The 12265-nt window shown below is 42.1% G+C and overlaps 1 protein-coding gene across 1 annotated transcript in view; it reads left to right on the forward strand.

The window, feature by feature from the left end:
- Window positions 1–12265, forward strand: part of CNNM1 (cyclin and CBS domain divalent metal cation transport mediator 1) — an 84544-nt gene that overhangs the window by 70761 nt on the left and 1518 nt on the right. The window contains exons 9-11 of the mRNA XM_069067080.1: window positions 8390–8573; window positions 8697–8846; window positions 11407–11529. Coding sequence (XP_068923181.1) covers window positions 8390–8573; window positions 8697–8846; window positions 11407–11529 — 457 coding nt within the window. The remainder of the gene's footprint in view (window positions 1–8389; window positions 8574–8696; window positions 8847–11406; window positions 11530–12265) is intronic.

The raw sequence follows: 12265 nt of genomic DNA on the forward strand, positions 1-12265 counted from the left end.
TATGCACTTCAGGGAGGCACCAGGGAAAGGCTTCACTTGTGGAAAAATCACTTGGTTCCATTTTGGAAGCAGGTTTTGATTATGAGCTTTGGTTCAATGCCTATGTACTAGACTTCTTTTCTGTCTTATAGATGTCCAGAGGTGCCAACCAGGTGAAGGTGACCCCAACACTATAAAGCAGTAGTTGGAACACTGAGTCCCGTTTGAGTCACCTCCCCTAAAGAGATTGAGAAAGGCCACCTAAGTGGGATTATGGAGGGCAACCTAATGTGGCCAGGTACGTTGGTAGCATGGAGAGCCAAGCCTTGGATGCTTTTACTGGGAAAAGGAATAGTAAAGGTGATGTACCTGAAACAATCCAGTAGAAAAGGACATAGGGATGACCAGCTGTAAAAATTCTGGTATTCCACCACCTAATAATTATCCGAGTGGTAGTGCTTAGCTGGTGGGGAGAGCCACATTGCCAGATCTATCAGGGTCCCCCAAATTTGAGTGCCAGCTTTCCTTGAAAACCTGCCCCACTTTTGGAGATTTTGGTAAATTTTGAACATTGAATGTAATAGACAGTCAATAATATTAATTGAGCTGAATTAAAATAGGGAAGGCTTATCTTTGTCATCCTTTTATCTTCTAGAAGCATAGACTGCCTCTTTTGGCTGGAGTACCCTGCTTCGGTATTTCACTCAAGTCCACTGTTTTAGTAAGAGTCCCAATTCTAAACATCTCTGGACCCAGCCTTCCTGACATCAAATTTACTAGTCCTGCATCCCACTTGGTACCATTTTAGAAGAGGCTTTCAGTGCCTTAATCTAAAACACCAACTAATCAGTTAAGGCCTCATGACATAATTAGTAGAGATAAGGAAGGGACCTATGATTCCATTTGGTATAAGCAACTCCTGGGGGAGGGAACTCCTTCTACCAATGCAGGCTGGCACCTTCTCTGCAAAGCATAGTCTTAGAGAGTTGCCCCAAACACTGAGAGGTTAAGTGATTTCCCCAGGGTCACACAGCCAGTATGTTTCAGAGAGCTGATTTGTCTTATCTGGCTGGCTAGGTGGCCATCACCCCATTTCTCCCTTGCCACTTCATCTGTATCCTTCACAAGGCTGCAGGCACAGTGGAAGAGTGTAGTCTTTTCCAATAAGTATGGTAGATATTTTGGGTGAAGGATCCTTCTAGGCTTTCTTAAAGTATCCCACATAAAAATAGACTTTGTTCCAACAAAAATAAACAGAAAATAACAAAGACAAGAGAAAAGGGGTGGGAGAAATACAGATTGGTAAAGACCAAAGAAAGCAGTAGAGGGGAAAGAATGCTAATCTACAAGTGAAACACACCTGATAATGCATCTGAAGCATTATGAAAATTTTAAAGTGTTATAAAAATGTAAGCTACCAGTTTCCCATATCTCTTTGCACTCACCCGTCCCATCCTCTTTCCACAATAATGCAGAAAAGTGAGGAAAACGCCAAGTTCTCATTAGGCCGTGCTCTAAAGCAATTGTCCGGTTCTTAACTGTGATGATAAAGCATGGTTACATTGGTGAATTTGAGATTATTGATCATCACAGAGCAGGAAAAATTGTTGTGAATCTCATGGGCTGATTAAACAAGTGTGGTGTAATCAACCCCAGATTTGATGTTCAATTGAAAGATCTGGAAAAGTGGCAAAATAATCTGCTACCATCCCATAAGTTTGGGTTTATTGTGCTTACAACCTCAGCTGGCATCATGGACCATGAGGAAGCAAGAAGAAAACACACAGGAGGAAAAATCCTGGGATTCTTTTTCTAAGCATGTAAAACATACATACAAATAAAATTCTCCAATGGACAAAAAAAAAGTAAAATGCCTTCTCTTGCTCATTGTACAGATGAGGAAACTGAGGCAAACAAGGTTAAGTGACTTGCCCAGGGTTACACAGCTAGTAAGTATCTGAGTTCAGATTTGAACTCAGGAAGGTAAGTCTTCCTGACTCCAGGTCCAGCACTCTATGCACTGTACCACGTAGCTATACTGTTACTGTTTGTATCTATAGCTGTTTGACTTTAGGCAAGTCACTTGGCTTCTCAGTTGCCTTCTCTGTAAAATAAGGGGGTTGAAATAGATGATTCTTGAGGTCCCTCTCATCTCTACTATTCTTTGATGGGAGATTTCACCAGAGTTGAAAAATAAAAACCTGTTTACAAACCATCCTTTTGCCCCAAGATAGTATAGTAGAAAAGAACACTGCTTCTGACATCAAAAGACCTTGGTTCTAATCTTGCTGCTGACACTTCCTACCTATGTGACCTTAGGCAAGTTCAACTCCCTAGGTCTCAGTTTTCTCATCAGTTAAATGGGGAGATTGAATGAGATGGCCTCTGAGGTTTTTTCCAGATATAAATTAAGGTTCCTATGATCTTCTTGCAGGTACAAAAACATTGCATACAGGTTTATCTACCATAACAGCCGTGGGGAGCTAGAAAGACACTTGGAGATTATCTAGAGTTCTAGATCAAGTCTCTTGTTTTACAGATGAAGTCACTGAGGTCCAAGGAGATTCACTGCATTTATTTCCCTAGGAAGAATCCACAGGAGCATAGATTTAGAATAAAGAGGAGACCTTTGAGGCCCACAAGTCTGCCCCCCTCCCATTTTGCAGATGAGGAAACCGAGTCCAAAGAGAAGCAATTTTGTTGAAGTCACACAGAATGTACCGCATGGTACAGTGGGAATTTGAACCGAGCTCACTGGTTCCAAATCCTGAGCTCTTTTCATGTGCCATGCTGCCTCTCATTATCTCATAAAACATGCTTCTCAATTACTAATCAGACTTCCTGTAACCATGATGAATTGATTAAAGGCCATGGAGGGCATTCCCACCTTGTGTGTTCCTTTCTCAAGAGTTTGTTGTTGCTGTTAGTAGTGTCTGACTTTTTGTGAAATACTGAAATGGTTTGCATTTTCTTTCTCCAGCTCATTTTACAGATGAGGAAACTGAGGCAAACAGGGCTAAGTGACTTGCCCAGGGTCATATAGCTAGTAAGCATCTGGGGCCAGATTTGAACTGAGGTCTTCCTGACTCCAGGCCAAGCACTGTATCCACTCTGTCACCTAACTACCTTTTTTAAGACTTTGGGTCACAGCAAATACAATACAAGTACAAGTAAAGAAAGGAATGACAAAACTTGTGGGGAGGGCTGAGAACTCAGTTCTGGGGAGCAGGCAGCCCATGTATAACCTGGGAGAGCCTTTGGCTGATGGGTCACCTTCAGCTCTAATCATTGTCGTACCCTGTCCTCCCTTGGTCCCTGTCCAGTTATCCTTCACTGTTTCCCTAATTGCAGTTAGATGTGCACCCAGATGAAGAAGTCAGGGAAAGGCATGTTGTGTTTGGCGAGGATTCTGGTCTAGGGTGTTGCTACCCAATCAGGTAGCTGTGGGTATATGGGAAGGTCTTCCCTGTGCTTCCCTAAAGCTTTGCTTTTAGCAAAGTCATGCACATTCAAAATATGTGAACTTTATCCTTAGAAACAGTTGTTTCAACTTATGTTGAACAGGAATGTGACTCAGTTTTGCCTTAACCAGAACTTGTGCAATGAGAGACTCCTGAGGCCTACATTTGCTCAGGGATGCTGCGGGGGCTCTGGCCCAAGAGGATCTCTCAGCAGAGATGGAGACAGCAAGAAAGCAGCCAGTGACTCACAGGAGACTGAGAAACCACTCAGATTCGGATGAACTAGGAAATCCTTCATTTGGCTCTCAGGAAAGACCACATCTAGGTTCCTGAAACAGCTGAAACCCAGTCTCTGTCATTTTCTGACTCATATGGAACCAGCACCAAACAAGCTGAAGCACAAAGGTGTCTCAGAAGGTGACCTGAAACTTGCCACTTTTCAAGTGGGCAACTTCAGTTTTGCCCAGAGAAATCTAATAGAATCATGAAGCCCTAAGGCCCAGAGTGGTTATTTACTGATAGTCACAAAGCTAATTAGCGCCAGATAATGGAGTCTTGGATAAGAGATGCCACATTGGTAAGCAGGTTCTAGTAACTGTTCCCCACCCAGATGAAAGCCTCTTATTCCTTGTCTCTCTTTAAAATGACTCAAGATTTGCATTGTGACGTAAGCATTACTTTATCAATCAGTAAACATTTATTGAGTGCCTACTATGTGCCTGTCATTGTTCCATTACTGTTTCCATTTGGATCTGGAAATATTGCACATCAAAAATTGTACCCCAAAAAACTGAAAAGGGAGGAAAGAAACTATGTATTAAAAATGTTGTAAGAAAAATTCCAAGTTTAAAAAAATCTGTAAACACAATGGGACATAATAGAAAAAGAATGCTACCTTTGGAGTTAGGAAAGACCTGTGTTTGAATCACAGCGCTGACATGATTTGGGTTCTCAGTGTTCTCATTTGCAAAACAGGGGAAATAATACTTGTACAGTAATAGTTGGGGGTATAATTATAGGGAATTGAGCCCTGTTGTGGCCTTTCTGTCAGTAGGGTGATTATAAGGAAGAATGGTGTTTTGTGTTTGTTTTTTTAATTGTAAAACTCTTCATAAATATGTGTTACATTAGAGTTTTGTAGCTATGGGATGACAACCTGAAGGGTGCCATGTTGGTTTCAACTCCCAACTGTGCCACAGCTGGCCATTTGATCAAATTGCTTCCCCTTAAGGAGACTCAGTTTCCTTATCTGTAAAAATTAGAAGAGTTTGACTAGGTCCAATCACTAGTGGTCCCTTTCAGCCCTGGCATTTCTTTGTGTCTCTGAGTTGTTTGTTTGTTTGTTTTTTTAATGATCCAGAGAGAGACCAAAATAATTTCCCAAAACAAGGCTGTTGCCTAGGATGTGGTGAGGATGACATATGCCACAGACTAGGTGGGGACTGGTATGGTTAAATGGTGACTTAAATGAGAGATCCAAATCATAGAAGCTCAGAGCTAAAAGGGACTCAGTGGCCATCTGTCCCAACTTATTCCCGAAAAAGTTTTCTCTCCACAATGTTTCTGGCAAATGATTGTCCAGCCTTTGCTCAAAAGATTTCCCATTGAGAGAATAGGCTAGATACCCATAGTTCCTTTCACAGAGACCCTCAGGGCATGAACTTGAGGCCTGTGGCCACTTTGGCTGCCTTGCTCTGAATGATCTCCATGTGACTGGGGTTTTCTCTAAATTGTGACACCCAATGAACCAATTCATTGTTTATTCTTCTAATCTCAGGTTCCATCTCAGCAAAATAGGAAGTCTCCTGATTCAATGGCAGTGTTTTTGATTCAATATTGCACTCAAAATGTGATATGACCAGGGCAGAGTAAAGTGGGACTATCACCTCCTTATTTCTGAAAAATGTACTTCTCTTGATTCATTCTAAAATGACATTGGATGGCCTCTATGTTTCACTGCTGAATTATATTGGCTTTTCTATACAGAAAAACAGAAAACTCCCAAGTCTTTCAGAGGACAGAGAAGAGAGAGGAAAGAAATACTTCCCCAGGCTCATGAGTACCCAAACACACCCTTGCCTTCAAGCTCTTTCTGGAGCCCACCTCCATCTTGTTTATGAATCAGAAGGGTCTGTTGGGAGCAAAATTGTATCCAATGTACAGTATGCTTTGGGTGACCATGGAAATTCATCATCATATGTGCTGAACTATATACTTTGGAGAAGGTATAACACTATCCCCTGCAGACATAGATCACCCCTGCTACCTGCCCATCATTCTTTACTTACTACATCCTTCAGAGCACCTACATCCCCCAACCTAAAAACAGATTCTGGATTATAATAATTCATCAACAGCCCAGACAGAACTGAAATAGGACTTCTGGGTAAAGATTCCTTAGAGCCTTTCTTAACATAATACCCAGCCATAGTACTTAGCCTTGTACATAGCAAAGAAAATGGAGTCTCGTGGTGCAGTGAGTAAGAGCGCTGGCCTGGAGTCGGGAGACCAGGATCTGTTCCAGTCTCAGATACTTAACACCCACACAAAATAAGTGGCCGTGTAACCTTGAGCAAGTTACTTAACCCCAATTGCTTTAAAAAAAAAAAAATGAGTCTCTCTTTTTATAGGTCCAAGAGGGAAAAAAAACAACAAATTTTATTCTTTAATGTCAAAACATTTTTTTTTCCTTTCCAGAGTTCAAAAATGTAGGGCTGTAGAAATCTAATACAGAAAAAAACTACTGATCCCATCAGATTTTCTTACATAAAAGAAAAAAGATTTCAGATGAATTCCTTTGTAGCTACTTTCCCTTTAACACCACAATTCTAAACAGCAAAATTCCCAGGCCTCTTGAAGAACTTCAGAGCTTAAAGTTATCATCTGAAGCAGCTGTGGTACAATGAAAGAGGTATTAGACTGGGCATTGAGATTTGGATCCCAAGGCCTAACTCTTACATCAACTTTCTGTGTGAATTTAGGGAAATCAGTTCCCCTCTGGGCCCCATTTCCTCATCTGTAAAATAGTGTGGTCAGCCTATATCAAGGATTCTCATCCTTTGTGACCCATGGACTCTTTTTAGCAGTCTAGTGAAGTCCAGGGACTCTTCACAATAACATGGAGTATATATATATATATATATATATATATATTTTTTTTTTTTTTTTTTAAATCATTGTTCTAGGAAATAACTATTTCAGTTAGAGGTTAGTGAAAATTAAGATGTAATGTTTTTCTCCTTCCATGTTCATTGACCTCTTGAATCTACTACAGATCTCCATTTAAGAACCAGAGATCTAGAAGGTTCCTAAAACCCTATTAGAGGGCCCCGTATGACCTGGAAATTGTTTGAAGCTAATTTTATGGTCAAGGATTTTCCCAAGTAAGTAAAGGGAAGGAATTGACCCAGGGTCTAAGGTGTGGTTATCCTTAGGAGCCAGAGGAAGGGTTTTCTGCTTTCTCCAAAACCAGGCTGCTTCCTGTTTCCATGAGTCATTGGCTGCTTTCTTTCTGTCTCAGACCTGAACCATTGTAGACAAGGATTTCTCAAATCACTACTCCAAGAGAGAGTTTTAAAGGCCAGAGTCCTGGTTGTATCTTGAATAAATTTCTATGAAATGGTTAGTCTAACAGAGCATAGCCCTTGACAAAATTGTAAAGTAGGGGAAGTTTGTTTTCTGTATCTTTCCATCCTTTGTTCAGCCAGCCTCTAGAGACCACACATCCTGCATAGTCCTCATTATTATGGTATATTATTCATGCACCTAGGGAATCTAGGTGACTTCATAGCTAGAATACTGGACTTGGAGGCAAGAACTCCTGAGTTCAAATCTGAGTTCAGAGACTTACTAGCCATGTGACTCTAAGCAAGTCGCTTCCCCTGTCTGCCTCAGTGCCCTCATCTGTAAAATGGGGATAATAATAACACCTACCTTCCGAAGTTGTTCTGAAGATAAAAGTGCTCTGTAAACCTCAAAGTCCTATAGAAATGCTAGTTGTTATAATTATATAATACCTTGCCTGTCAAAGCATATCCCTCTCCCACACCCCCACCTCACTGTAGCTCCAGGCTCTGGTCTGCCTTTCCCAGATAGTGTCACTGATGGGGAAGATTGACTTATGCTTAGGACTCCCCCTACCCCATTAACTCTTCTATTATAATTTACGTATAAAAAAAAAATACTCATCATGCAATCTCAGAGCTGGAAAGGACTTCAGGGGCCAACTGGTCCAACCGATAACCTGAACAGTTATATAATATTTATCAATCAATCAGCATCGATTGGTTGATATGTCGTATAATTATACAACATATCTGACAAGGTCATCTGACAAGCCTTTGCTTGAAGACCTCTAGTGAGTGAGAATTCTGCTACTTCCCAAGCGAAGACTCTTTGATGGTTCTAATTGTTAGGAAGATTTCCTTCATAAAATCTAAATTTATCTATTGACAATGGCCACCTGTTCCTCCTGACTTGGCCTTCTGTGACCAGACAGAAAAGTCTAATCCCTCCTCCAGAGGAGAGCCCCTTGAAGTCAGCTCTCAGGATCCTTTTTCTTCTTTTTATACTTTGTCTTATTACCTTAAGACCCTGTCTTTCTCTAGTGTTTGTCTAGTTAATTAGCATGAAAGTATTAAAGGTTGATATCAGTATTGAGTTATCAGACTCAGAAAATACATGTGTATTTTAAGGTTTGGTTTAGATTTTGCTACTAGCTCAGAAAGAATTTGTCACCAGTTGAAGAGATATTTTTGAATAGGGTGTCCCAGCTCTTCTGGGTGTCCCTCATCCTCTCGTGTAGGTCCAGAGGCCAGTGGTAGATAATCAAAATGGTACTCTCTCTTGTCCTAGGATGAGAGGGTTGCTTACACCAGTGATGGGCTCCACAGGTTGAGGTCTGCTTAGCCCATCCTGAGCTGTCTGTCCCTCTCTCTGCTTTCTCCTAGATCACTCGACAACAGTATCAGAATGCACTCACCGCTTGCCACATGGACAGCTCTCCTCAGTCTCCAGACATGGAGGCCTTTGCCGATGGAGATTCCACCAAGGCACCAACTTCACGTGGAACCCCACAGACCCCTAAGGATGATCCTGCCATCACCCTTCTCAATGACAGGAACAGCCTTCAGTGTAAGTTAATAGGGTAGGTCAGGGGGAAGTATCCAAGGAATTAGGAGCCATCAGTCTCTCTGGCTGCCATCTGGGACCTCTGGACCACTCCAGATCAGCGGAGTACTTTGATGTCTTCTACAGGCAGTCGGATAGATGGCTTGAAGAGCCCTAGTGAGGCAGTGTACCTGAAGATGGAAGAGATCTCCTTGGTACAGGAGGAGCTGAATGCCAAGGAGGAGAGCAGAAGCCCTCAGTTCGTGCTCCCGGCCACTGCTCTCCCAGCCAGACCAGGTCAGATGGTGCTGCGGTTCATAGACTTTTATTTTTTTTTTCTTTTTTAAAGCAATCAGGGTTATGTAACTTGCTCAAGGTTACACGGCCAGTTATTTCCGGGTGTGGTGCTGAGTATCTGAGCCCAGATTTGATCCAGGTCATCCCGACACTGGAGCTGGTGCTCTTACTCGCTGAGCCACCTGGCCGCCCCTAAGCAATTGGGGTTAAGTAACTTGCTCAAGGTTACACGGCCAGGTGTTTCTGGGTGGGTGCTAAGTGTCTGAGCCCGGGATTCGATCTCCAGGTCTTCTCAACACTGGAGCCAGTGCTCTTACTCACTGTGCTACCTGGCTGCCCCCGTTCATAGACTTTTAGAAGAGATCATCTGATGTACCATATTCTCCCCCACTTTACAAGGGAGAAAACCAAGGCTCTGACAAAATGACTTTCTCAGGTCACCGTAATAATAACTAACATTTCACATAGTGTTTTAGTTTCCTATTTACTTTATGCATGCTGCCTCATTTGGTCCTCACAACAACCCTGTGACATAGGTGCCATTTTCATTCCCATTTGAAAGATGGAGAAACTGGGGGCAAGAGAAGCTAAGTGACTTGCCCAAGGTCAGGGGCAGGATTTGAATTCAGCATTCTATTCAATCTATGTTGCCAGGCTGGTAAATGGCAGGGCACTGAGTGGAACCCGGGGTCTTTCTACTACAAAAGGAATATGGGAATGATCACCCATTAGTAGGAGAGTGGCCAGTGAGACTGAGTGAAGGGAACATTGGTATTTGACTTAATTCCTAGGCCCAGGTGAGAAGTTCATTTCCCTTCATTCTGTAAGTGCTTTAGTCAGTATCTTGACCTACCAAGCCCCGGACCTTCTTCAGCCTCTTAATGGTGCTGTGGCAAGGCTGCTTGGTGGAATTCCACCCTGAATTAACCTCCCTGGCACTAACTCCTCTGACTGTAATGAACCCAGGGGACTTGTACTCATAAATCTTTCACCTCTACTTTCTGAGTGTCCATAATCACAGAACCCTAACTTGAAACACTAGGCCTCCTGGATCTGCCTGGCCCCTGAGCCTCTTGGGGCTCAGTGATGTCAACACCACCACCATATCTGGCCTAGGATCCACCTCCTTCTTGACATTCTACCCCCACATACAGATCCAAATGACAAGATGGCAGCTTATTTAGAAGGGAAAATATGTAGGTGTATATGTATGCATGTATATGCATATGTCCATATATGTATTGTGTTGCATTATATAAACATGCACATGCATGTATACATGTCTATATATGCATATACATATATTCAGAAATAATTCATCAGGAAGAGATAAAGCTTATAAAATAAATATGTATAATGCAAGTGAGAGGTTCCTCAGCTTTAATCCTTAACTAGGATTGTCCAACCCCAACCCTAACCTATCCCTTCTAGGTAAGGTGCTCTATTCACCTAGAGCCATAGTTCTCAAGCTTTTAGGTCTCAGGACCCCTTTATATTTTTAACAATTGTTGAGGGCCCCCCCACAAAGAGTTTTTGTTTACATATGTTATAGCTATTGATATTTACCATACTGGACATTAAAGCATCATAGTACTATTCCAAAAGGTTTCTACCTCATAGACATCCTGAAAGGGCCTTATGATCCCCATACATAAATCTCCCACCTGGACTCTTTAGATCAAATTCTTTGGTTCATTCTTCTAATCCCAGCTTCCCTCTCAGCAGAACAGGAAGTCTTTGGATTTAATGGCTGGGTTTGGTATTCCACTCTTTTTTCAGCTACTTTCAATCACTTGGCTAACCATTCATTATCAGGCTCATACTGTCTACAGATTATTGCTATGCCCTGGGGAGACAGGAAGTTTAAACAAGACCCTGCTTTCATTGATATTAAAATCTTTGAGAGGATAGGAAAGAACCAGCAAAAGTTTTCTCCATCAGAATAATTCAGCCCAACCCACAGGTCAACCCTCTAGATGTATAACAGGTGACCTTTCCTTCACTCTGACCAGTCATTTTCCCATATTTCATGTGATGAGTGTTGTGCCAATCGCTCCACAGGTGGGTGCCCCCCAAATCTGCCTCATTGTTATTGGGACTTCTAACCCCACTGCCTCAGATCCTACCATTCAGCTTAGGAGACTGGTTTCATCTCCCTCACATTTTGAAAATGACCCCAAACCCCAATGGCATGGGGCCATTTATGTTTTAAGGTTATCCCTGAGATACATTTCGCTAGGCAGTAAGCTACTTTGCTAAGACCAGAAGAAAGCCAGGTAATTTTGTTTGGTTCTCAAAGTGGAGTGGGTTTGGTGGGAAAGAGAATCAGTGTAGTACAGTGGAAGACATAGTGCACTTAGAATCAAAAGCCCTGGGTTCAAATCTCATCCTTGCTATTTACTGTGTGACCATAGCCATTTCATTCCTCTGGGTCTGTTTCCCGTCCACTGTAAAGAAAGGGTGGATTTACTAGGTGCCTTCTAAGACTGACTGCTTCCTGCACTAAATTTATGATCCTAAAGTTATTTCCCACTTTTCCTTCTTCCTCCTCATTTCTTAGAAACAGACAGTGAATGTTGTAATCTCATCTTGGACTCAGAGGATCCCAACCTGGGGAGTATGACTAGCCCCTCCAGCAGTGACTTTGAGGAGACACTGGGCAAGAAGTTGCTAAGAACTTTAAGTGAGTACATCCCCACCCAACTGGCAAGTCTCTTGGTGGGGAAAGCCCTGGAGGTGCACAGTCATTGTCATTGTCACAGTCACAGACAATCATTGGAGGAGTTTGCTTTTTTTTTTTTTTTGGAGGGGGGAAAGTAGGGCAGTTGGAGTTAAATGAGTTGCCCAAGGTCACACGGCTAGTTTTTTGTGTTAAGTGTCTGAGGCCAGATTTGTACTCAGGTTCTCCTGAATCCAGGGCCGGTGCTCTATTCACTGCGCCACCTAGCCGCCCCCATTGGATGACTTTGAAGGAGCCAGAACTAGGACCGTTATTTTTACCAGTTTGCTTAAGACTATTACTGAAGTATCCCATTCAGTAAGTACCCAGAATTCATTAACCAACTTGCCAAGCAAACTAAAAGAAATAAATTCAATGTAGAGTAAAAGTCAAGGTTAAATAGAGTCCGTTCCTATAAATAATGATTACTTTTTTAGAACTGGAAGAGACTTTAAAGGTTATCTAGTCCAGCCATCTCATTATATAGAGATATTGAGGCCCAGAGAGGTTAAGTAATTTGGCCAAGATCACACAGGTGGGAAGTGGCAGAGTCAGATTTGAAGTCACATCCCCCTCTGATTTCAAATCCAGCACTCTGTCCACTGTATAAAAAAACAAGTTATCCCTGACCCAAATTGATTTTTTTTTAGTAGAGCACTTGTTTCCTCAAGGATCTTACTTTATTATTCCTATACTGTGT

This window comes from Petaurus breviceps, unplaced genomic scaffold, assembly GCF_028583685.1.
Source record: "Petaurus breviceps papuanus isolate PSGF00001 unplaced genomic scaffold, PetGlider_PUasm1.0 90740, whole genome shotgun sequence".
In the NCBI taxonomy this organism is placed as follows: Eukaryota; Metazoa; Chordata; class Mammalia; order Diprotodontia; family Petauridae; genus Petaurus; species Petaurus breviceps.